The 26,443-nt window shown below is 43.0% G+C and overlaps 1 protein-coding gene across 5 annotated transcripts in view; it reads left to right on the top strand.

The window, feature by feature from the left end:
• The window catches only part of LOC111951509 (ubiquitin carboxyl-terminal hydrolase 15), an 82,164-nt gene that overhangs the window by 5,894 nt on the left and 49,827 nt on the right, over nt 1-26,443 (top strand). For 3 of the 5 annotated variants that reach the window (XM_023969651.2, XM_070434889.1, XM_023969643.2), the window contains exons 4-9: nt 2,669-2,795; nt 4,318-4,463; nt 5,955-6,016; nt 24,352-24,493; nt 25,008-25,181; nt 25,864-26,022. In XM_023969651.2, the coding sequence (XP_023825419.1) occupies nt 2,669-2,795; nt 4,318-4,463; nt 5,955-6,016; nt 24,352-24,493; nt 25,008-25,181; nt 25,864-26,022 (810 nt within the window). Of the gene's footprint in view, nt 1-1,062; nt 1,149-2,668; nt 2,796-4,317; nt 4,464-5,954; nt 6,017-8,398; nt 8,477-24,351; nt 24,494-25,007; nt 25,182-25,863; nt 26,023-26,443 lie in introns of those variants that run through there. The other 2 variants (XM_070434893.1, XM_023969660.2) reach the window with 2 other exon arrangements.

Below are 26,443 nucleotides of genomic sequence, written 5' to 3'. Positions count from 1 at the left end.
ACGTTAGCTTTCTTACATGGCACATATTGCACTTTTACTTTCTTCCCCAACACTTTGTTTTTGCATTATTTAAACCAAATTGAACATGTCATTATTTATTTGAGGCTAAATTGATTTTATTGATGTATTATATTACGTTAAAATAAGTGTTCATTCAGTATTGTTGTAATTGTCATTATTACAAATAAATAAATAAAAATCGGCCGATTTTAATCGGTATCAGCTTTTTTTTGGGTCCTCCAATAATCTGAACCGGTATCGGCGTTGAAAAATCATAATCGGTTGACCTCTAGTCAGTACACACTTACATTTCTATGGTTGCTGTTAGGCCTGTTTGTTGATAACCTACTTGTAGCCAAAGAGCTTATTGTGGTGTGAGGAGTAATTGAGAAGTTTCACTGTGTCAAAATCTTGGCTGTTTTCTATAGGGTTGGATTGATCAATACACTTCAACACAGGTCAGATTGGGCCGATAGTGAAAAAGGATAACTTTGATTTCTAGATCGATATTAAGGCCTACCCAGCTAGTAACTGAATCTCAAGCGTAAGTTATCTCAATGTTTAGGCTGTCTCTCTCACGGTCTTCTTCAAGAGAAACAGCTGGACTGGTCATGCGATTTTGATACAATTTAGCTACCGGTATTCCAAATATGCTAGTTATTATTTGTAGTACATGCTGTATAAGGACTTAATTGGTTTTTAAACGTAAAGTGGACCCAAGCACAGATGCTTACTGATGGAATGTTGTCCTCAGAAGATCTGTTTTTATAAAGTGTAAGTAGGCTACATTAATATTATTTAGTTGCTTTTTTATTCAGTGTGCTTTGGGTTTAACTCTTGACAACTGACTACAAGTTAAGCCAGTAGCTCACATAAAGATTTGTTCTGCTAACGTAGGGCTATTTCTAACTGCCAGCTGGGCCTACTGTACTGAGCCCAGACATGAGCTTTCTGCATCTTCAAGTCTAGCCAGTCATGGCATCATGGCTGCTGTAGTGCTTTCTTTCTCCCCCCATTGATCCTCCCCTTTTTGCCATGTATGTTGCGGGGGGTATCAAGTGGCCCTGGCCGTTTCTATTTTCAGAGATTGCTCTGGATGACTGGAACACCGCAACATGGAGCGAGCTACGAGACACAACATGCAGGAGGTTTTCTTTTCTTTCTCACTTTTGGGGGTTCTTTTACTGTGTTGCCAGACGGTTGGAATTGATTTTCCGGGTTCTCCTCTTGCTGTTCCACTCAGGTTCTCTGTGTTGAGGCTATCACCTGGGGAGTGATTCTAGTGTCCTTGTTTTTTGAAATGGAGGAATGCTGGCTGAGGTCAAACTGAGAGAGCGTCAGAGGCTTTTTAAGAGTGAAGGGAGCGATGGCCTAGCCTAAGCAGAAAGGAGTGAGCAGGGTAGATCTGGTCTCGTTGGTTCTTCGCCTTGCTGTTTTAGAACTTTGTAACAGTTCTGTTCTGTCAGTTTGTTTCCTGTGAGACTTGCATATTGCCTTTTATCTCTGCATTATGTGGAACACATGGCTGGGCATTCATTTTATAAGGAGGGCGGTGGGTCGTGTCTGGTAGTGGGTGAAGCTGACCCATGCCATTGCCTGGGGCTAGGCCCACACCCTACGGTGTGGTGTAGGGTCAGCTACCAGCGGAGAGGCTGTGTGAAATGAATAGGAATGGACCCTTCAGCTGTCTCTACGCTCTGGGGCTATATTAAGAGGCTCTGTGACTCGCTCCTATCAAGGGAGTTAAAGTGTAGCTTTTAGTTTATACACTAACAATGCTTTCAGTGTATAGATAGGCCTATTAACTGGATAGCCAAATTCTTAGTTTGTTTCTGTTTTGTTGTTGATTTGTCCCAAATAATGAGCTTGACTAATCTAATGCCAAGTTTTCTTTATTTCTTCTTTCCTTGGTGTTGGTGAATGCTTCTCTGTTCAATGTTGAAGAGTTTTAGCAAGTTGTAAGCAATCAGCAATGCAAATCTTGCCCGTGTTGGAACAATGTCATGAGTTAAATTTTTTATTTATTTTATTTTATTTAACCTTTATTTAACCAGGTAGGCAAATTGAGAACACGTTCTCATTTACAATTGCGACCTGGCCAAGATAAAGCAAAGCAGTTCGACACATACAACAACACATAGTTACACATGGAGTAAAACAAACATATAGTCAATAATACAGTGGGGAAAAAAATAAGTCTATATACAATGTGAGCAAGTGAGGTGAGATAAGGGAGGTGAAGGCAAACAAATATATGTATAAATAAATAAAAATATAAAAGGCCATGGAGGCGAAGTGAGTACAACACAGCAAGTAAAATAAAAACTAAAAAAAACACTGGAATGGTTGGTTTGCAGTGGAAGAAAGTGCAAAGTAGAGACAGAAATAATGGGGTGCAAAGGAGCAAAATAAATTAATAAATAAATACAGTAGGTAAAGAGGTAGTTGTTTGGGCTAAATTGTAGATTGTTAATCATTCATATGCCATGTACAGCAAATGTTTGAACAAAATGTAACTGAGTGATGCCTTTTTTCTTCTCATGCCATCTGTCATGTAAGACAACTTTAACATTGTCAAGTGTTTCATTTGCGAAACAAACATTTTGTTAATATTTTATTTCTTGTACCATCTGCCATGATATAAGACACTATCAAAATATTTCGACAGGTGGTAGAACAGGGTATGTTTGTGAAGCACTGCAAGGTGGAGGTGTACCTCACAGAACTGAAGCTGTGTGAAGACGGCAACATAGACAACGTGGTCACCAGACGCTTCAGCAAAGCAGACACGATAGGTAGGCAGACACTTATCTTCTCCCTGACAGAATGAATGGAGCAGATTATATCTTTATTTGAAGAAACTCTGGTCTCTTCCTCATGGATAATTTCCACCCGTTTTCTACCTGCCATTATAATGTAACAGTATGCCCTTTAGCCTACGTGTTTATCTATAGCGACTTATAGTCATGTGTGCACGTATGGGTATGCCTAGTCCTGTGAATAGAACCCATGCTCTACCAACTGAGCTATAGAGTACCATTATATTGGTATAACCATTATATTCATTGTATAGTCAACCTGACAAAAGTAGCAACTCGCTTCTTCTCCCAGCCAGAGAATGAATGAATAGATCATTCCCATCCATTAGACACCAGTCATAGTGATTGTACAAGAGCACTTCACTTCTACATGACAGAGAATTAATGAGTAATATATTTGATTTGAAATGCACAGAAGCTCTGCTTTTTTCCTCTTCTGCTCAATTCCACGAATGTTTAACCTGACATTAGGATTGTATATTTATAACCTGATGTGTTCTGTATTTCTTAATTTGACTTGTTGATTGTATACTTTGGTTCACTGTGCCCCATTGCTCTTACTTATTTCACTGATAATACTAACATTTTTTGTTCAATTTATGCAAATCGGATGCATTGCCAAGCCTTTTAATGGTCAACTTAAACAGTGAAATCACAGGGGAAGGTCACTGATAACTCTGTTCTGTGTTTGTCAACTTCTTATGTAAACTGACTTTGCTTTTGGCTACTACAAAATGATGCGCTCCCACAAGAACAGCCAAAACTCTACTCTCTGAAGTGCACACACAAGTAATCAACAATTACATGAGCAGGGAGTGTTACTGTAAAGTAGTTCATTAATCTGCTGCCTATTTATCAGAGCATGAGATTTATACACAATTATTCTCTGCCCTAAGTATGCAGGTGCATGAGTGTAGTTTTGTCAGTTTGTCACCTACACTGAGAATACCTGTTCTTTCCATGACAGACTGACCAGGTGAATCCAAATGAAAGCTATCATCCCTTATTGATGTTAACTGTTAAATCCACTTCAATCAGAGTAGATAAAGGGGAGGAGACCGGTTACAGAATAATTTTTAAACCTCGAGACAATTGAGACATTGATTGTGTATGTATGCCATTCACAGGGTGAATGGGCAAGACAAAAGATTCAAGTGCCTTTGAACGGGATATGGTAGTAGGTGCCAGGTGCACCGGTTTGTCTCAAATTCAGCAGCGTTCCTTTCACAACAGTTTCCTACGTGTATCAAGAATGGTCAACCACCCAAAGGACACCCAGCCAACTTGACACAACTGTAGGAGGCAATGGTGTCAACATGGGGCAGCATGTAAAACACTTTCGACACCTTGTAGATTCCATGCCCTGACAAATTGAGTCTGTTCTGAGGGCAAAAAGGGGGTGCAACTCAATATTATGGTGTTCATAATTTTTTTAAATAATCAATATGTGTAATGTTGCTTATTTGTTACCTTTGTCATATAACCTCCTGTGATGCAGACACCATTGAGAAGGAGATGCGTAAACTGTTCAGTATCCCAGACGAGAAAGAGATCAGGTTGTGGAACAAGTACATGAGCAACACGTTCGAGCCTCTGAACAAACCGGACCGCACTATACAGGATGCAGGACTCTACCAAGGACAGGTATGAAATAACCCTTGGATACCAGGCTATTTATACCTTAATGTCTCTATTTCCTGTCATCGCAGCAGTTATATAGGGTCTAGATTAATCCAGACCATGCAAACTGACAAGGAAATTCTCTATGCTCTTGTTTACGAGGAATGGCGCCGGAGGGAATGGCTGCTGTTTTACGGGCTGCTAACCAATTGTGCTAGTTTTTTAGTTTATTTTTTACTTTAGTATATTTCTTAATTCTATTTTCTTAACTGCGTTTAAGTAAGTAAGCATTTCACGCTAAGGTCAACACCTGTTGTATTCGGCGTATGTGACAAAATTAGATTTCATTATAGTCTAAGTAGGTTCTGGAGTTTTTCCTGGTCAGGTGAGTTCACATGCTTGGTGAAAATTCAAGGACCGTAATAATAGTATACGTCAGTCTTCAGATGTGAAGCCTAGTATTAATTGTCACTTGTTTGTCTGTTTAACAAGCTCAAATTTCAGCTTCATGGTTTTGTACATACTGAACAAAAATATCAACGTAACAATTTAAATTATTTTACTGAGTTACTGTTCATATGAGGAAATCCGTCAATTTTGAAAAATACATTTGTGCCTAATCTATGGATTTCACATGACTGGGAATACAGCTATGCATATTTTGGTCACAGATACCTTCAAAGAAATGGGCCTCAGGATCTCATCACGGTACTTCTGTGCATTCAAATTGCCTTCATTGAAATGCAGTTGTTCATTGTCCATAATGTATTTCGCTTTATCAGCTCTGGTTAATAAAGTAGCATGAAATGACTTTTCTGCTGCTTCCTTCAGCTCGAACCTGGCCTGGATCCCACCAGGTCAATACGGAATGGGTCTAGTTGTCCTCGGGTTCGTTCGGAACAGGTCTCTCTCTCTTAAAAAATATATATTTATCCATATCGGGTACGGGTGGGAAAGCCCCAGGTCCATTTTGGAATGTGAAGACCTCTACCACACACTCCTAGCCTCGCCCCCTGTCACTCAAGCAGCACAGTTCTTCCTCCTCGCTGGTAGATTCACTAAGTTTGCATGCTGTTCTATTAGATCAAATTCAGTCAACAGATTGTTCTTGTTTGGAACAATGTTGAATTTCACTTTGCTTCTAAACATCAAATCATTTTATTTATATGATTCCAACAGTTCACCCAAGTCTTTGATCTGTATCGTGAGTGCAATCGCAATATTTGGTAAAACAAAAAGGCTATTAGATTGTTTTGCCCATAGTGTGCAGGCCTGCTAGAAGTAGATGCCGTTAACAGATTGGGAAATATAGCACTGAGAGTAGATGCAGTTGTACAAAATATTTGGAAATACTAAAAGACAAGTGTTTCCATAGTACTCTTATGTGTGTTGCTGTAGATACATTTATGGGACCGTAGGCCAATCTGACGAAGGAAGTTGGTTAACATAGTGGCGTATGTATTATGTTGCCATATATTTATGTCTATTATGTTTCTATTTCTGATGTCCATGCAGGTCCTGGTAATAGAGCAGAGGAACGAGGATGGATTGTGGCCTAGAGGTTCTTCTGCACCAAAGTGAGTGTGTCTGGTTGGGTCCATAACCTTGGGTTATGTGAGTGAGGAGCTAGACTTCCGATTTAGATATGACTCTCACTTGGGATGGAAAGACATTGGTTCTGCTGAGGCAGAGCTTTCTCTATCCTGGTCTGTTCTGCTAAGTTTGTTGTATACATTTTATGTTCAACCTAGCAGACCCTTACGATTATTTGAGCTACTATTTTACTACCGTCTTTCGTCTTTGAATTTCAACTCCCTATCATATATTTGCCTCTATCCTATTTGCTTGGCTTTAGTTGCTGACATCTCTTTAACCCAGGGGTTTTCAAACGTTTCTTTCCCAGGCAAACCGGCGACATAGGAACCCCCATAATATGTTAGCATAAAAAATAACAATGTCTTGTCTCATCAGGTGAATGATAATGGCTGGTAGAAGTAATCAACTGTTTAAACTGAAAAAATTCAGTAAACAGTTTTACTTTGACCTCCCCACATCATTGTCTGGGTTTACCCTTCCTCTTCCAGTCTATTAGCTAGAAGGGTATCTTGGCACCGTAGAGAAAATGTTGCTGTTCAAAGCATGTTTTCTGCAATTCTACAGATTTTTCCATTTTAGGTGTGAATTTAGCAGTTAATAAAATTTCCAGCTATTCTATGTAGTTTGGCATGGAGCTGAGACAATTTTGCCATTTTTAAAACACATTTGCAATTCTATGCATTTTGCCATGGCTAAGGCTTTGTTCCTCTGCTCAAAGATTATAACAAAATAAATGGGCATGTGCCCTGAATGCCTGGTTTTCTGAATTTTCGATCTCCCTGACAGTCCAGCTTTTATTTGATTGTTAGTTCTCAAAGTTGGTATTATTTAAAAATACATATAGTTCAAAATCTTTTCTGCATGATTTTTATCTGGTTTTGGATGATTAAAATTGACACACTGTTTCTCAATCCCTAAACCTACCACTTAGATGGCCTCCCTAAGAATAATCCTATACAGAACAACCCTTGTGATTAGCTCCAATTATTATAATTTCCTCCATTTTGTTAAAGGGATAGTTTGAGATTTTGGCAATGATCCCTTTATCTACTTCCCCAGAATTGGAGGAACAGCTAGCATGCTAACTGTTCCTGTAGACTTCGTCATTGAGCTAACGCTAGTTAGCATTGGCTCGTGAAACTTCCTTTAACATCTGGTGAAATTGCAGAGCGCCAAATTCAAAATACAGAAATAGTCAAATTAAACATTAATAAAAATAGAAGTGTTGAACATCGGCTTAAAGATGAACTTCTTGTTAATCTAGCCGCTGTGTCAGATTTCAAAAAGGCTTTACGGCGAAAGCATACCATGCGGTTATCTGAGGACAGTGCCCCGCTTACAAAAGCATACAAACATTTTACATCCAAGCAAAGGAATTACAAAAGTCAGAAATAGCAATAAAATGAATCACTTACCTATGATCTTCATATGTTTGCAGTCACAAGAGTCCATGTTACACAAATGTTTATTTTGTTCTATAAAGTCCCTCTTTATGTCCCAAAAACTCAGTTTTGTTGGCGCGTTTTGTTCAGTAATCCACTGGCTCAAAGGCGGTCACGACATGCAGACGAATACATCCTAATATTTCGACAAATTTGACCGGTACTATGTCAAACGATGTTTCTATTTAATCCTCAGGTTGTCTATTGTCTAAATAATCGATAATATTTCAACCGGACAATAGCGTCTTCAATAGCGCACCCTCCGTTCTTTTTCCTTTCTATCGGTCACGCGTGCAAAGGAGCTCTGCTTCATTCTGCATGCCACTTACAAAATTGTCTCATTCTTCCTCGTTTTTCAGAATACAAGCCCGAAACAATGTCTAAAGACTGCTGACATCTAGTGGAAGCCATAGGAACTGCAATTTGGTTCTTATCCAAATACATACTGTATAGGCATTCAATAGAAAAGTACCCACATAAAAAATATCCCACTTCCTGGATGGATTTCCCTCAGGTTTTCGCCTGCCGTATCAGTTCTGTTATACTCACAGACATTATTTTAACAGTTTTGGAAACTTTAGTATTTTCTATCCAATACTGCCATGCATATGCATATCCTAGCTTCTGGGCCTGAGCAGTTTACATTGGGCACCTCATTCATTCAAAATACTGCCCCCTACCCAAGAGATGTTAACTAACTTCATACTGGACGCAGAGACATAGAAATGGTATCCACGATGGTATTCTGTTGCAGCTTGCGATATTCAGAAATATCGCAGACCCCCTGCAGTACCTGGAACCCAGTTTGAAAACCCCTGGTTTGACCTATTTCCATTTTTCAATTAACGACCACCTCTCAAAAGCCTCTTTGAGAGCCATTATCCTTTCTCTCTAATTTATGATATTCCTTATCTTTTGAAGGTCATCTGGTGCTTCCAATCTGTCTGCTTTGCCAAAGATCTCCCCTTCATCTCTGACAAACAATCATAACAGCAGGAAGTAAGGACTAGTGAGCATAGAGAGGGTTGTTTTATTGACTGACGGCTGTGGCACATAGGGCCATAGAGGGACGCTACGGAGTTCCGTAAACTCTGAAGACTGAGTTTTGAACATCAGCCATCTTGGCTCCAAAGGTTCTATCTAGGCAAAGAGTGCAAATTAGAATGTTATTGATTTTAATGGAATGTTTGGTGCCAATATGGAGGCTAGTTTGTGGAACTCTGTACATCTCTGGGTTTAGGCTTGAGGTGGTTATGCGGTGATTTGCAGTTGCCTGCATGTTTTATGGTTTTCATCTGTCGTTTCACTTTTCACAGCAGTGTTCTCCATCATAGGACTGAGAGCTTCTGCGTATTAAACAGTGTTTGAATGTCATCTCAGATTAATTCATATTCTATTGATGGAATTATGAGTTGATAAAATGTTAACTCTCTTAACTAACAATTTTCAAGGAGAGTCATTTTGTGTAGGTGGTTCGTGAGAATCAAAAGTTGCTGTGAAACTTTTGCAACCCATAAACTCTTGAGACCTAGGTTGTTCACCACTGGTGTGGATTGTTGTCCCTGTCCAGTAGTTGAACTATAGCCTAGTAGTAGAGGAATGTCTTATTTTCCACTGTAGTTGTGAAGCATTGCATGCTGGAGTGGGTGTAATATCAGTGTCACTGTCAACACTGTAGGTTATTCTCACTGAAGGCTTGTGTGGGGATATAGGCTACCTGCAATTTTCTTTTACCCAGCGTCTGAGTGAGAAATAAGGGCACACTTCTGAGAGATTAATGTAAACTTGGCAAAAAAAGAAATGTCCCTTTTTCAGGACCCTGTCTTTAAAAGATAATTTGTTAAAATCCAAGAAACTTCACAGATCTTCATTGTAAAGGGTTTAAACACTGTTTTCCATGCTTGTTCAATTACCCATATACAATTAATGAACATGCACCTGTGGAACTGTCGTTAAGACACTAACAGCTTATAGACGGTAGGCAATTAAGGTCACAGTTATGAAAACTTAGGACACTAAAGAGTCCTTTCTACTGACTCTGAAAAACACCAAAAGAAAGATGCCCAGGGTCCTTGCTCATCTGTGTGAACGTGCCTTAGACATGCTGCAAGGCGGCATGAGGACTGCAGATGTGGCCAGGGCAATAAATTGCAATGTCCGTACTGTGAGACGCCTAACACAGCGCTACAGGGAGCTGATCGTTCTACGGACAGCTGATCGTCCTCGCAGTGGCAGACCACATGTAACAACACCTGCACAGGATCGGTACATCCAAACATCACACCTGCGGGACAGGTACAGGATGGCAACAACAACTGCCCGAGTTACACCAGGAACGCACAATCCCTCCATCAGTGTTCAGACTGTCCGCAATAGGCTGAGAGAGGCTGGACTGAGGGCTTGTAGACCTGTTGTAAGGCAGGTCTTCACCAGACATCACTGGCAATAACGTTGCCTTTGGGCACAATCCCACCGTCGCTGGACAGGACTAGCAAAAAATGCTCTTCATTGACGAGTCGCGGTTTTGTCTCACCAGGGGTGATGGTTGGATTCGTGTTTATCTTCGAAGGAATGAGCGTTACACCGAGGCCTGTACTCTGGAGCAGGATCAAGGTGGAGGGTCCGTCATGGTCTGAGGTGGTGTGTCACAGCATCATCGGACTGAACTTGTTGTCATTGCAGGCAATCTCAAAGCTGTGCGTTACAGGGAAGACATCCTCATCCCTCATGTGGTACCCTTCCTGCAGGCTCATCCTGACATGACCCTCCAGCATGACAGTGCCACCAGCCATACTAATCGTTCTGTGCGTGATTTCCTGCAAGACAGGAATGTCAGCGTTCTGCCATGGCCAGCCAAGAGCCCGGATCTCAATCCCATCGACCCATTGAGCACGTCTGGGACCTGTTGGATCGAAGGGTGAGGGCTAGGGCCATTCCCCCCAAAAATGTCCAGGAATTTGCAGGTGCCCTGGTGGAAGAGTGAGGCAAAATCTGGTGCAGTTCATGAGGAGATGCACTGCAGTACTTAATGCAGCTGGTGGCCACACCAGATACTGGCTTAATTTTGATTTTGACCCCCCCCCCCCCCCCTTTGTTCAGGGACACATTGTTTAATTTCTGTTAGTCACATGTCTGTGGAACTTGTTCAGTTTGTCTGTTGAATCTTATGTTCATACAAATATTTACACGTTAAGTTTGCTGAAAATATACACAGTTGACAGTGAGAGGACGTTTCTTTTTTTGCTGAGTTTATGTAGCACACTTACGGTCTGAGCACATCACTGTTTTCACCATTGCACACTGTAATGGTAGATTTATTTCCATATTGTGTTCTTGTATCTGTGGAATCCATCGATGTGGGAATAGTCTCTCCCTACAAGCATTTTGCTACACCTGCGATAACATCTGCTAAAAACGTGTATGTGACATACAATTTTATTTGAGATCCCCTTCCTGTCAACCACTGTACATTGCCAGCTTGGTCCGCTCTGGCATTGAATAATGGATAGGATGCTATTTTAATCTTGAATGTTTCAAACCAGGATCAAGTACGCAAGGATGGATCTCTGTCTTTGACTGTTTGATTGTAGATGGTGTGGGACAAGATTAGGGTTGCACATTTTGGGGAATATTCAGAGGTGGTAACTTTCTGTGTGAATTAATGGAAATGTATGCAAATGAATATTAATACCATTGTTTTTTGCATTGGATATATTTACCATATCACATGGAGACAAAAACAAACCTTTTACCTTATCATAAGTAGACATAATTGCAAATGATTAAATCATTCCAATAGAAATAAACAATTTAGTTACGAATTAAAGTTTAACTTAATTAGTTTACTTTTGACATGGGATGATTTCACTGAACAAAATGATCCATCGTATCTCCCAAGAATGTTTTCAACATACTTCTGTAAAATGATAACCAAAGCTTTAATTTATAGACTGTCTTCCTCTCAGGCTTCCATGTCTTCTCCCTGGACCTCCTCAATGTCCACCTGTTGAACATCAGACTCTGAGGCCTCAACTTCACTGTCACTTTCCAAGCTTGTTGAGGATGGCTCGTTGTCAGGCTCAAAAAGCCTAAAATTGGCCCGGATGCCCACCAATTTTTCAACCCTTGTATTGGTAAGCCTGTTGCGTGCTTTGGTGTGTGTTCCCAAACAAGGACCAGTTGTACTCTGAGGCGTCTGATGTTGGTGGGATTTGGAGGATGGAGGCAACAGGGGAAAGAGCCTCAGATCCACAAAGTTCCTTCCACCAGGTGGTTGATGAGATGTTGGCACAACTGCCATGTTGCATCTCCATCCCCAACACCCTTGCTTGGAAGTGTATTTCGCCAGACTGCCAAGAACCTTGCCCTCATCCAGGCCAAGGCGGCAAGACACGGTAGTGATGACACTATAGGCCTTGTTGATCTCTGCACCAGACAGGATGCTCTTGCCAGTCTACTTGGTGTCCAACATGTACGCTGAGGCGTGTATGGGCTTCAGGCAGATGTCTTCACACTTTTTGATGTATTTCAGAACTGCAGTTTCCTCTGCTTGGAGCAACAGTGAAGTGGGCAGGGCAGTACGGATTTCTTCTGACAGTATGGCATTGTCTCCCTCAATCCGTGCAATTGCTATAGGTTTCAGGCTGCTTACCACTCTCTCCCAAAATACATCATCCAGGAGGATCCTCTTGATGGGGCTGTCCATATTGGCCATTTCTTGGAGAGACTCCTTCCCCTCCAGGAGACTGTCAAACATGATGACAACACCACCCCAGCGGGTGTTGCTGGGCAGCTTCAATGTGGTGCTCTTATTCTTCTCACTTTGCTTGGTGAGGTAGATTGCTGATGTAACCTGATGACCCTTCACATACCTAACCATTTCCTTGGCTCTCTTGTAGTGTCTCCATTGTTTTCAGTGCCATGATGTCCTTGAGGAGCAGATTCAATGCACGAGCAGCACAGCCAATGGGTGTGATGTGAGGGTAGGACTCCTCCACTTTAGACCAAGCAGCCATCATGTTCGCAGCATTGTCTGTCACCAGTGCAAGTACCTTCTGTGGTCCAAGGTCATTGATGACTGCCTTCAGCTCAATTGCAATGTAGAGACCGGTGTGTCTGTTGTCCCTTGTGTCTGTGCTCTTGTAGAATACTGGTTGAGTGCTGGAGATGTAGTTAATTATTACTTGCCCACAAACATTCGACCACCCATCAGAGATGACTGCAATACAGTCTGTTCTCTATGATTTGCTTGACCTTCTGTTGAACTCTGCATCCAGCAAATGAGTATATAAAGCATGTCTGGTTGGAGGGGTGTATGCTGGGCGAAGAACATTCAGAAATCTCTTCCAATACACATTGCCTGTGAGCATCAGAGGTGAACCAGTTGCATGCTCGAGCAAGGCATTCATCGGTAATTCTCTGACAATGTTCCTCCATTGAGTCAAAAACACTTCTGATTCCAGGAGGACAATGAGCTGTTGCTATCGATAAGGTGTCTGATTGATCATTTTCACCTCGAATAGAAGTCGACTTTTGTCAGAGGTTGCTTGTTGTGAGCACTGAGGGAACTTTATACACTTGGCCAGATGAGTCTGCATCTTTTTTGCATTCTTCACATATGATTTGGCACACTATCTGCAAATCTACACAGCTTTTCCTTCTACATTAGCTGCAGTGAAATGTCTCCACACATTAGATAGTTCCCGTGGCATTTTCCGATAAACATAAAAAACAACAAATACAATTCCATGTACAGATAAATAGTTAAGCAGTTAGATTAAACAACTCTTACTTTGTAAGATAAATGTTTTAAAATTAAACATGTATGGAAACAGGTGAAAAACCTACATGGTAGCGAAAATTAACTAACAAATTCTTAACAAGTTAGAAATTATTTAAACACACTTTGCTGTAGGCTACTATTTAGTAGTTAACAAAAAATAATGTATGTCATGTAAAATATATTCACCACGCCCAGTATTTTTAAATCAAGTATTACCAGAAAGCATGTAGTCCTTGGCTCAGACAGTGTAGTAGTGTGGGCTCAATAGCTTCTCATTAGTGCAAGATCTTGAGAATCAGCTGACCATGTGATGGAAGAATGCACTGTGTATGCAGAGGGTTGCAATTCCATTGAATTTGCGATAGTTTAACCAAAATATGCCATGACCTAGAATTTACTTATGTGTATCCCACAAAAAAAAGGTTCACTGTTATAAGATAACTTTGAATTTAAGCAAAATTCCCAGGCTTAATTTTCCGACCCTTTGCAACCCTAGACAAGATGCATTTGTTCTGAGCCACTGTCCCTAGACTGTGCAGTGACAGTCCTCTCACATTTTTCTCTGCTCTCTCACTTCTTCCCCTCTCTCTGAGCTCATTGTGCTGCATATTCTGCAGTCCCTGTGTGACCTTCAGAATGCATTTCATCTGCTCCCCTTTCCCTCTCCACCTCCACACCCTCTCTCTTGCCTGGCTGCGACACAGATGCTAACTTCATTATTCTCATCACATCCTCCTCCAGCTATACTCACGCTACAGTAGATTCTTAAGGAGACCAAGCTATATGAATACCTAATTGCATATAAAGTAGCTGTCTATTTGGACAAGATGCATTCTGCAGCCTCAGCAGGAATTCTCTGCTGTCAGGCCCCCTCTGTCACCCCCTCTGCTATTTTCCTTCCTTTCTCTTGAGCTCTCCATCTCTTTCTTGCCTGTACATCCCCTTTCTTTCCTTTACCCATCTGTCTCTCTCCTGTACCCCTTCCTCTCACCCTACATCTCTTTCTCCTGTACCACTCTCTGTACTACCTCTATTTTGCCTCTCCTTTGCTCTTGTCTCCCCTTTCCCGCTTTCTCTCTGTCTGTGTACCTCTACTTCCTGAATCATATTCTTGCGCATCGTTGTAGCTTAGGGAGCTGCTGCTATAAATAGGCTATCCTGTGGTAGCAGCAGTGCAGAGCACACGTCAGGGCAGGAGCAGTGTGATGCTAGGGGACAGGGCAGGGGATGGCACTGTCACTCAGCAGGACCTGGAGAGAGTGAGGAGAGACACTGCATAACTTCAACTGTGACTGAGGGAAGAGGCTTCTCGTTAGCTATGTTTGACTGTGTTGCGCTCGGAATGGGATGGGCCTTGCTTACTGTTCCCTCTGCTGCATATCTGAACTGGGACTGAGCTCTGGGACCAAGGCCTGGGCAAGGAGTGAGCTGAGCTACAACTGGGCTAGACCTGAACTCTAGTTAAAGCGTTTGAGGTGAGATGCTGCTGGTGGTGGCTGAAACCTATATGGATTTTGAACGACAAGATGGTTGTTGAAAGCCTGGGCAGAGGCTAAGTTAAGGCAATGGCAAATATTTGTGGAGCAGTAACTGTATGAGCTGTCTTACCGTAGTGAGCTAGGTTACAGGCCAAATCAATCTACTTCCTTAGCTCTATGGCAGACTGTTGGTGATCACGCTAAATTCTGGAAAACCGATAATTCACTGAAGCCGGGTAATTCCTCTACTTCCCTGCCTAAGCAGTTTTCTGCATCATTACTGAAAGTTACGACTTATGATGCTTTTAATCAGCATTTAACTCCGCTGGTTTCCTATTTGAAAAATGTTTATCTTACTGGTTTTGGCCAGTCAGTTGACTCGATGGATAATCACTCACCCTTATGTGACTTGGTAAATGGTAGGTTTTTATTTTTGGCAACTCACAGAAACCGATGTTATTGCTGCCTTATTAGCAATTGACACCATGAAGTCCATTAGCAGCTGACAATTTGGACCCGTCTTTGCTTAAGTATGCAGCGCCTCTCATTGCTGGGACTGTAACACAAATGTTTTAATATATATTCCAAAAGTGTGGAAAGCAGCTTTGCTACCACTTCATAAGGGTGGGGATAGTAGTGATCTTGATAATTATCAACCCATTTCCAGGCTCCCCTGTCTTTCAAAAATTCTAGGATCATTGGTCCACAAACGGCTGTTATTTTCTGTAAATTGTTTTCTTAATATTAATCAATCGGATTCAGACCTAAACATAGCACCACTATGGCTACCATGCTGTTTGTAAATTATATTGCAAATGCCTTAAAGAATTGTTGCCATGTCTGTTGAATAAGCTGTCCTCGATAGGGTTGGGTACTGATGCTTGCCGATGGTTTCATAATTATCTCAATGACAACTCAGGCCAACAAGGTAGATGGGATCAAATCGGAGTTCCTTGACTTACATAAAGGATGTTTTACAATCTACAGTGTATATAAATATAATTGGTAATGCTTAAAAAATATATACATTTATTTAGATGCAGATAGTCTGCAATATTAAAGCTGATCACTGAGTTCTATCAATTGAGTGTTTGCATAATTTCCAATCGCCCATATTTTATAAAAATATATTTTCCTTCATTATTGTCCCCTAACCCCCACCCCTCCCCTAATTGGCGTAAACTAATGGACAACAATACTTCTACTTCCAATATATACATTGGTTATTCATTTAAAAGTTACGAGCTTATGCCGCGACCGTTAGTGGTAGATGTGGTTGGATTCTGTCATTGCACTACACTATAACAAGGGGGATTTAGAACACTGATCGATCGGTAGTCTAAACTGGCATTTTAATGGAGGTGTTTTCAGTCAGTCTCTCCTCTGGCACGAGTCCTCCATCAGACAACAAAAAAAAAATGTCAGTGGTCCTGGAGTTAAGAGAGAACAAAAAATATGCACGGTGGGCTTCTGGTTTCTCTCCCTCTAAAATCATGGGGTAAAAGTAAGGAACTTGTCTGTAGGCCCTGCATTAAAGACCAAAATTGGTTGAAGAAAATGAAATAAATTGCAAAATAGTTGGGAATAGATTTTCGATGTACCAATTCCATGATTTATAAATTGACACGCAATTTTTCAGTTTATTATAACCTACTGCAGGCTTAAAACCTATGGGTTTAACCTTTTGAATTAATGATTTTTATTGAAGATAGAAGCCGTCTCTTAATGATTTCCGAGAGCTGATCTGTTATCCAACGATTTAAATATCATTAACCCTGCTTTATATAGAATCCCCTTAGATGTTCTGTGTTTTTATTTACAGTAGTGATGGACAGTTGGATGTTTTGTTTTTCACAAGCGTAGCGGGCTGTGAATTCTGCAAACAACGTTTCCAGGATTCTCAATATCTAAGGGGCATTTTTCGTTAGGTATTTTCACAGACCATATTTGCCCATCATGCAAACAATATAAGCAGGACGATAGACTCTTCATAGCCCGGCGACTGTCGGTGTGAACCCCCCCGAACTTGCAATGTTTTCGATGCTTGAGTACTCAAAACCTCATGCAACTGCGAAGTGTTGGTTAAAGTATACTGTACAGTATCTGTTCAACATCTTTATGCTGTTAATAAAATAATGAGGGAAAAAAAATACTTTCAAAATGCAGATGTTTATTTCAACTACATTTTAGTTGCACTTCCCCCCCCAGCTCCACAAACTTTGCTGAGATGATCAATGTACACTGCTCAAAAAAATAAAGGGAACACTTAAACAACACAATGTAACTCCAAGTCAATCACACTTCTGTGAAATCAAACTGTCCACTTAGGAAGCAACACTGATTGACAATACATTTCACATGCTGTTGTGCAAATGGAATAGACAACAGGTGGAAATTATAGGCAATTAGCAAGACACTAAGGAGTGGTTCTGCAGGTGGTGACCACAGACCACTTCTCAGTTCCTATGCTTCCTGGCTGATGTTTTGGTCACTTTTGAATGCTGGCGGTGCTTTCACTCTAGTGTAGCATGAGACGGAGTCTACAACCCACACAAGTGGCTCAGGTAGTGCAGCTCATCCAGGATGGCACATCAATGCGAGCTGTGGCAAGAAGGTTTGCTGTGTCTGTCAGCGTAGTGTCCAGAGCATGGAGGCGCTACCAGGAGACAGGCCAGTACATCAGGAACGTGGAGGAGGCCGTAGGAGGGCACAACCCAGCAGCAGGATCGCTACCTCCGCCTTTGTGCAAGGAGGAGCAGGAGGAGCACTACCAGAGCCCTGAAAATGACCTCCAGCAGGCCACAAATGTGCATGTGTCTGCTCAAACAGTCAGAAACAGACTCCATGAGGGTGGTATGAGGGCCCGACGTCCACAGGTGGGGTTGTGCTTACAGCCCAACACGTGCAGGACGTTTGGAATTTGCCAAGAAACACCAAGATTGGCAATTCGCCACTAGCGCCCTGTGCTCTTCACAGATGAAAGCAGGTTCACACTGAGCACATGTGACAGTCTGGAGACGACGTGGAGAACGTTCTGCTGCCTGCAACCGCGTGGCCGCCGCACTAAACCTGGTGGTCCAGCGCGCACGACCCACGTGGATTTCCAGGTCTCCGGCAGCCTCTGGAACTGCTGATCTGCGGCCAACAAGGCAGAGTTCATCTCAGCCTATGCTTCCTCCAGTCCCTCGACTTCTTGGCACTGACGGAAACATGGATTACCACAGATAACACTGCTACTCCTACTGCTCTCTCCTCGTCTGCCCACGTGTTCTCCGCACACCCCGAGAGCTTCTGGTCAGCGGGGTGGTGGCACTGGATCCTCATCTCTCCCAAGTGGACATTCTCTCTCTCTCCCTGACCCATCTGTCTATCGCCTCCTTTGAATTCCATGCTGTCACAGTTACCAGCCCTTTCAAGCTTAACATCCTTATCATTTATCACCCCCCAGGTTCCCTTGGAGAGTTCATCATGAGCTTGACGCTTATAAGTTCCTTTCCTGAGGATGGCTCACCTCTCACAGTTCTGGGTGACTTTAACCTCCCCACGTCTACCTTTGACTCATTCCTCTCTGCCTCCTTCTTTCCACTCCTCTCCTCTTTTGACCTCACCCTCTCACCTTCCCCCCCTACTCACAAGGCAGGCAATACGCTTGACCTCATCTTTACTAGATGCTGTTCTTCCACTAATCTCATTGCAACTCCCCTCCAAGTCTCCGACCACTACCTTGTATCCTTTTCCCTCTCGCTCTCATCCAACACTTCCCACACTGCCCCTACTCGGATGGTATCGCGCCGTCCCAACCTTCGCTCTCTCTCCCCCGCTACTCTCTCCTCTTCCATCCTATCATTCTTCCCTCTGCTCAAACCTTCTCCAACCTATCTCCTGATTCTGCCTCCTCAACCCTCCCCTCCTCCCTTTCTGCATCCTTTAACTCTCTATGTCCCTATCCTCCAGGCCGGCTCGGTCCTCCCCTCCTGCTCCGTGGCTCGACGACTCATTGCGAGCTCACAGAACAGGGCTCCGGGCAGCCGAGCGGAAATGGAGGAAAACTCGCTCCCTGCGGACCTGGCATCCTTTCACTCCCTCCTCTCTACATTCTCCTCTTCTGTCTGTGCTGCTAAAGCACATTTCTACCACTCTAAATTCCAAGCATCTGCCTCTAACCCTAGGAAGCTCTTTGCCACCTTCTCCTCCCTCCTGAATCCCTCCCTCCCCACCCCCTCCTCCCTCTCTGCAGATGACTCGTCAACCATTTTGAAAAGAAGGTCGACGACATCCGATCCTCGTTTGCTAAGTCAAACGACACCGCTGGTTCTGCTCACACTGCCCTACCCTGTGCTTTGACCCCTTTCTCCCTCTCTCTCCAGATGAAATCTCGCGTTTTGTGACGGCCGGCCGCCCAACAACCTGCCCGCTTGACCCTATCCCCTCTCTCTTCTCCAGGCCATTTCCGGAGACCTTCTCCCTTACCTCACCTCGCTCATCAACTCATCCTTGACCGCTGGCTACGTCCCTTCCGCCTTCAAGAGAGCGAGAGTTGCACCCCTGCTGAAAAAACCTACACTCGACCCTCCGATGTCAACAACTACAGACCAGTATCCCTTCTTTCTTTTCTCTCCAAAACTCTTGAACGTCCGTCCTGGCCAGCTCTCCTGCTATCTCTCTCAGAATGACCTTCTTGATCCAAATCAGTCAGGTTTCAAGACTAGTCATTCAACTGAGACTGCTCTTCTCTGTGTCACGGAGGCGCTCCGCACTGCTAAAGCTAACTCTCTCTCCTCTGCTCTCATCCTTCTAGACCTATCGGCTGCCTTTGATACAGTGAACCATCAGATCCTCCTCTCCACCCGCTCCGAGTTGGGCATCTCCGGCGCGGCCCCACGCTTGGATTGCGTCCTACCTGACAGGTCGCTCCTACCAGGTGGCGTGGCGAGAATCTGTCCCTCGCACCACGTGCTCTCACCACTGGTGTCCCCAGGGCTTGTTCTAGGCCCTCTCCTATTCTCGCTATACACCAAGTCACTTGGCTCTGTCATATCCTCACATGGTCTCTCCTATCTTGCTATGCAGACGACACACAATTAATCTTCTCCTTCCCCCTTCTGATAACCAGGTGGCGAATCGCATCTCTGCATGTCTGCAGACATATCAGTGTGGATGACGGATCACACCTCAAGCTGAACCTCGGCAAGACGGAGCTGCTCTTCCTCCCGGGAAGGACTGCCCGTTCCATGATCTCGCCATCACGGTTGACAACTCCATTGTGTCCTCCTCCCAGAGTGCTAAGAACCTTGCGGGATCCTGGACAACACGCTGTCGTTCCACTAACATCAAGGCGGTGACCCGTTCCTGTAGGTTCATGCTCTACAACATTCGCAGAGTACAACCCTGCCTCACACAGGAAGTGGGCAGGTCCTAATCCAGGCACTTGTCATCTCCCGTCTGGAAACTCGCTGTTGGCTGGGCTCCCTGCCTGTGCCATTAAACCGCTACAACTCATCCAGAACGCCGCAGCCCGTCTGGTGTTCAACTTCCCAAGTTCTTCCACGTCACCCGCTCCTCCGCTCTCTCCACTGGCTTCCAGTTGAAGCTCGCATCCGCTACAAGACCATGGTGCTTGCCTACGGAGCTGTGAGGGGAACGGCACCTCCGTACCTTCAGGCTCTGATCAGGCCTACACCCAAACAAGGGCACTGCGTTCATCCACCTCTGGCCTGCTCGCCTCCCTACCTCTGAGGAAGTACAGCTCCCGCTCAGCCCAGTCAAAACTGTTCGCTGCTCTGGCACCCCATGGTGGAACAAACTCCCACGACGCCAGGTCAGCGGAGTCAATCACCACTTCTGGAAACACCTGAAACACCACCTCTTAAGGAATAACTAGGATAGGATAAAGTAATCCTTCTAACCCCCCCCCCCCCCCCCCCCTTAAAAGAGTTAGATGCACTATTGTAAAGTGGTTGTTCCACTGGATATCATAAGGTGAATGCACCAACTTGTAAGTCGCTCTGGATAAGAGAGTCTGCTAAATGACTTAAATGTAAATGCAACATCCTCCAGCATGACCGGTTTGGCGGTGGGTCAGTCATGGTGTGGGGTGGCATTTTTTGGGGGGCCGCACAGCCCTCCATGTGCTCGCCAGAGGTAGCCTGACTGCCATTAGGTACCGAGATGAGATCCTCAGACCCTTGTGAGACCATATGCTGGTGCGGTTGGCCCTGGGTTCCTCCTAATGCAAGACAATGCTAGACCTCATGTGGCTGGAGTGTGTCAGCAGTTCCTGCAAGAGGAAGGCATTGATGCTATGGACTGGCCCGCCCCGTTCCCCAGACTGAATCCAATTGGAGCACATCTGGGACATCATGTCTCGCTCCATCCACCAACGCCACGTTGCACCACAGACTGTCCAGGAGTTGGCGGATGCTTTAGTCCAGGTCTGGGACTACCTCATCAGGAGCATGCCCAGGCGTTGTAGGGAGGTCATACAGGCACGTGGAGGCCACACACACTACTCAGAATCATTTTGACTTGTTTTAAGGACATTACATCAAAGTTGGATCAGCCTGTAGTGTGGTTTTTCACTTTAATTTTGAGTGTGACTCCAAATCCAGACCTCCATGGGTTGATAAATTTGATTTCCATTAATTTTTGTGTGATTTTGTTGTCAGCACATTCAACTATGTAAAGAAAAGTCTTTAATAAGAATATTTCATTCATTCAGATCTAGGATGTGTTATTTTAGTGTTCCCTTTATTTTTTTGAGCAGTGTATTTGTTGCACCAGTTCAATTTAGCTTGTAGGCTTGGCAGAGTTATAGATGAATGTTTTCAGTTGATGCCYAACAAGTTCGATCGGGTCTAAATCAGAAGATCTACATGTGGAGATGCAAAAAATATATTTTGATATACTGTAGGTGTTGTAGGTTATTTTATTTAACCTTTATTTTACAACATAAGTCTACTTACTCTGCTGGCATCTTGACCCAGTTTATGCCCTCATTTGCAATACAAACCCGGGCGGCAGTGTGTTTTGGGTCATTGTCTGCATTTGGAGAAGAAAAAAAAMACATTTAGCCTAACAGCCAACATTAGGTGCAATTCTAGAAATGTACATGTAAATATGCCTAAACATAACAAAATATTGCTGTAATCCTACCTTGAAAGAAACATTGTGGTCCCTGAAACACCTCTCTGACATAGGGTCCAGCAAATCTCTTGATGAATTATTTTTCCTCAAATCTCGAGCCATGATTCCTGAAAAAGGAGCCAACTGAATTATTGTGGAACACATAGCAGTCCGTGAGGTGTAGGCTATAATATTTGATGTACCTTTTGCTTTGTAAATAGCCAAACTTAACATCAAAGTGCAAATATGGGCCTGGTCCCTGGTGAGCAGTTTGCTCAAGGGCCACAATTGAGTTGTCTGTGTAGATCACGTCATTGAATGTCTCGCCAGCTTTGATCCATTCCTGGGCCTGCAGCACGCAAAGTTCTTTGTCAGACGAATCATTGGGTCGAAACTACATAACGGTACAAAACAAGAGAACACACATGGTTAATGTTCTGAGAAAAATTAAATGGTTTGTGTGTATGTGTACACTGCCTTTCAAAAGTTTTGGGTCACTTAAATGTCTTTGTTTTTGAAGGAAATMTTTTATTTTTTTGGTCCATTTTTTAAATGACATCAAATTGATCAGAAATAGTGTAGTTATTGTTGTAAATGACTATTGTAGCTGGAAACGGCATACTTTTTTTGAATGGAATATCTACATAGGCGTACAGAGGTCCATTATCAGCAACCATCACTCACTTGGATTAGCTAATTGATCATTAGAAAACCCTTTTGCAATTATGTTAGCATAGCTGAAAACTGTTGTCTGGTTAAAGAAGCAATAAAACTGTCCTTCTTTAGATTACTTGAGTATCTGGAGCATCAGCATTTGTGGGTTTGATTACAGGCTCAAAATGGCCAGAAACAAATACCTTTCTTTTGAAACTCGTCAATTTATTCTTGTTCTGAATAGAAAGAGTGCAAGGCCCTGGTGCACAACTGAACAAGAGGACAAGTAGATTAGATTGTCTAGTCTGAGAAACAGACGCCTCATTAAATACTACCCGCAAAACACCCGTCTCACCGTCAACAGTGAGGAGGCGACTCCGGGATGCTGGCCTTCTAGGTGGCATTCCTCTGTCCAGTGTCTGTCTTCTTTTGCCRATCTTAATCTTTTTATTGGCTAGTTTGAGGTATGGATTTTTCTTTTCCACTCTGCCTAGAAGACCAGCATCCCGGAGTTGCCTCTTCACTGTTGACATTGAGACTGGGGTTTTGCGGGTTCGTGGTAGGTCCCTTATTTCCAGGTAAGGGAAATCTTAATGCTACAGCATACAATGACAAACTAGACGATTGTGCTTCCAACTTTGTAGCAACAGTTTGGGGAAGGCCTTTTTCAGCATGACAATGCCCCTGTGTACAAAGCGAGGTACATCAAGAAATGGTTTGCTGAGATTGCTGTGGAATAACTTGACTGGCCTGTACACATCCCTGACCTCAACCCAATCGAACGCCTTCAGAATGAATTGGAGCGGTGACGGGAAGCCAGGCCTAATCGGCTTTAATTCATTAATGCTGTTGTGGCTGAATGGAAGCAAGTCCCCGCAGCAATGTTCCAACATGTAGTGGAAAGCCTTCCCAGAAGAGTGGAGGCTGTTATAGCAGCAAAGGGGGACCAACACTGTATTAATGCACATGATTTTGGAATTATATGTTTGACGTGTGTGTGTGTGTGTGTGTGTGTGTACACACACTACAAGACTAAAAGTGTGTGTCTCTCACACACTGAACAAAAATATAAATGCAACAAGTAAAGTGTTTGTCCCATGTTTCATGAGCTAAAAAAATAGGCCCCAGCTATCTTCCATACACACACAAATTGTATTTCTCTTTACATGTTGTGCACAAATTGTTAATATCCCTGTTATTGAGCATTTCTCCTTAGCCAAGATAATCCATCCACCTAACAGGTGTGGCATATTAAGAAGCTGATTAAACAGCATGATCATTACACAGGGGCACCTTGTACTGGGGACAATAAAAGGCCACTTTAAAATGTGCAGTTTTGTCACACAACTCAATGCCACATGTCTCAAGTTGAGGGATTGTGCGTTTGGCATGCTGACTGCAGGAATGTCCACCAGAGCTGTTGCCGGAGAATTTAATGTTAATTTCTGTACCATAAGCCACCTTCAAAGTCGCTTTAGAGAATTTGACATTACAACAGCAGACCACGTGTAACCACGCCAGCCCAGGACCTCCACCTTCATCTGTAGTATCGTCTGAGGGGGGGTGCGGGGGTTACGTCGGCGTATTTATTTTTGTGATACAAATGTTTTAAGGTGTGTGTGTGGGCACTAGCCTTTGTATTTATTAAGGATCCCCATTCTTAATCCCCACTCTTCATGGGGTCCAAACAAGATTAAGGCAATTACTTAAAAATAAGCAGTACACATTATTATCCCGCTACTCTAAGTACTTTATGCCTGCATTAGTTGGGTAACATCCAGTAATCTTAAGTCCATGTTCTTTATTTATTCCTGACTGATGTTATGGATCCTCTTCAGTGTGAAAAACTCTAGCTACAGCCTTCCGTCCTACCACCCGTATAACAGCTATGAGTGCTCCGAAGGCAGGCAGAGTGAGCGGGCTGGCCTGTGTGGTCTCTCCAACCTGGGAAACACCTGCTTCATGAACTCTGCACTGCAGGTACCATACTCTAACCCCTCAACTTGCCGAAAAATGTTTGTACCATGTTTTGTGCTGCTACCATGTTATATGGTGTTGCTTCCATGGTGTGTTGCTGCTATGTTGTCTTAGGTCTCTTTATGTAGTGTTGTGGTGTTTCTTGGCGTGATGTGTATTTTGTCCTATATTTTTAATCCCCGCCTTCCCCACAGGAGGCCTTTTGGTAGGCCGTCATTGTGAATAAGAATTTGTTCTTAACTGACTTGCCTGGTTAAATTTAAAAAATACATTAAACTGTTCACTGTGAACGTTGGTGTGTATGCATTTGTTTTAATTGTATCATGGCATGAACTGCTGCTGGTATTGATTGACCTTTGGCATTGTATAATACTGTTGGTTTTGGCGATTCCTTTGACTGTTGGATTTTTCATTTGGAGTTGCTCGTTATTCCCTGTCTTACATATTTTACTGCTTTTTTCCTTTAACTTTTAATAGTTTTTATATATTTTATGTGTTTCTCGTTGTTTTTCTTCAGTGTTTAAGTAATGTTCCTCCTCTCACCGAGTATTTCCTGAAAGACAAGTACAACGATGAGTTGAACGAGGACAACCCTCTGGGAATGAAAGGGGAGATCGCCAAGGCCTACGCTGAGATCACCAAGCAGTCATGGTCTGGGAAGTACAGCTACATCACACCACGGCCTTTCAAGGTAATTTACTGTACCAGGGTTGGTGTCAAGTCCATTTCCATTCCAGGCAATTCCGAAGGTACACTGAAATTCCAATTATCTTCAATGCTTTTCAATTGGGAAAATGTCTAATTGGAATTTGGTTTACATTCTGAATTGAAATGGAATTGACCCCAACCCTGTACTGTACCCATACTAACTTCTGAAATTCACATGGTCTGAAAGTTGTTTCCTCACTTCTGCTTTGATTCTGGATTGAAATGCAGCAATGATGTGCCCAATCCCAAATTGACCCACAAGCCACAACAACCGAGTCTCTTCAGCAGTGATGTAGTGGTAGAAAGAATGGGTGGGTAAACACTGATTTCTGTTCGTGGTGAATAAAGTAACGCTCCCTATACTTTCAATGTGGTTTTCCGCAATAGGTAGGTCAACGTTCATGCAAAATAGAAAAGGTGCGTGAACGGTGTTTACGTGAGTTTACCTTTGATTACACCACTGCTCTTGAGTAGATCAGAAAGTATCACAGATATAAGAAATATGGCAATAGTACTACTTTGTTAACTGACGGGCTACAGGTTGGTGGAATCTGCTATTTTGCTTCCACTCATTCAATCTCCACAAGTTCCCTAGGGGTGAAGTGTCAATTTGGAATTTCCTATATACCTGTTGTGTGTGTGACTCTGTTCTCCCCTCCCTCCAGACCCAGGTGGGTCGTTTTGCCCCCCAGTTCTCAGGTTACCAGCAGCAGGACTCTCACGAGCTGCTGGCCTTCCTGTTGGACGGTCTACACGAGGACCTGAACCGTATCCGAAAGAAACCCTACATCCTGCTCAAAGATGCCGAATGCAGGCCTGACAAGGTATGTTACTGCTAACTTACTGGCACTCTTTATTTTATTAGTTTAATTTAATTTGCTTTACTATTTGTCAGGGACCATGCACAACAAATGCTACAGTACACAGTACAGTACACAGCAATTTTTCTCTAAGTCGCAGGTAGTCTTTGCGCTCTTTCTGGCACTCAACACTCATTCAGTTAATGTTGTGCGTTGATTTTTTTCAAATCAAATCCATTTAAATGTTATTTGTCACATGTGCCGAATACAACAGGTGTTGACCTTACAGTGAAATTCTTACTTACAAGCCCTTAACCAACAATGCTGTTTTTTTTCTTTAAGTAAAAAAAAAAAAAAAAAAAAAAGTAAGAGATAAGCGAAACCAATAATTAAGGAGCAGCAGTAAATAACAATTGCGGGGCTATATACAGGGGGTACCAGTTCA

The sequence above is a fragment of the Salvelinus sp. IW2-2015 genome, linkage group LG3 (genome assembly GCF_002910315.2).
Source record: "Salvelinus sp. IW2-2015 linkage group LG3, ASM291031v2, whole genome shotgun sequence".
Classification (NCBI taxonomy): Eukaryota; Metazoa; Chordata; class Actinopteri; order Salmoniformes; family Salmonidae; genus Salvelinus; species Salvelinus sp. IW2-2015.
The sequence above is the reverse complement of the archived record's forward strand: the minus strand, read 5'-3'. Positions and strand labels throughout refer to the sequence as shown.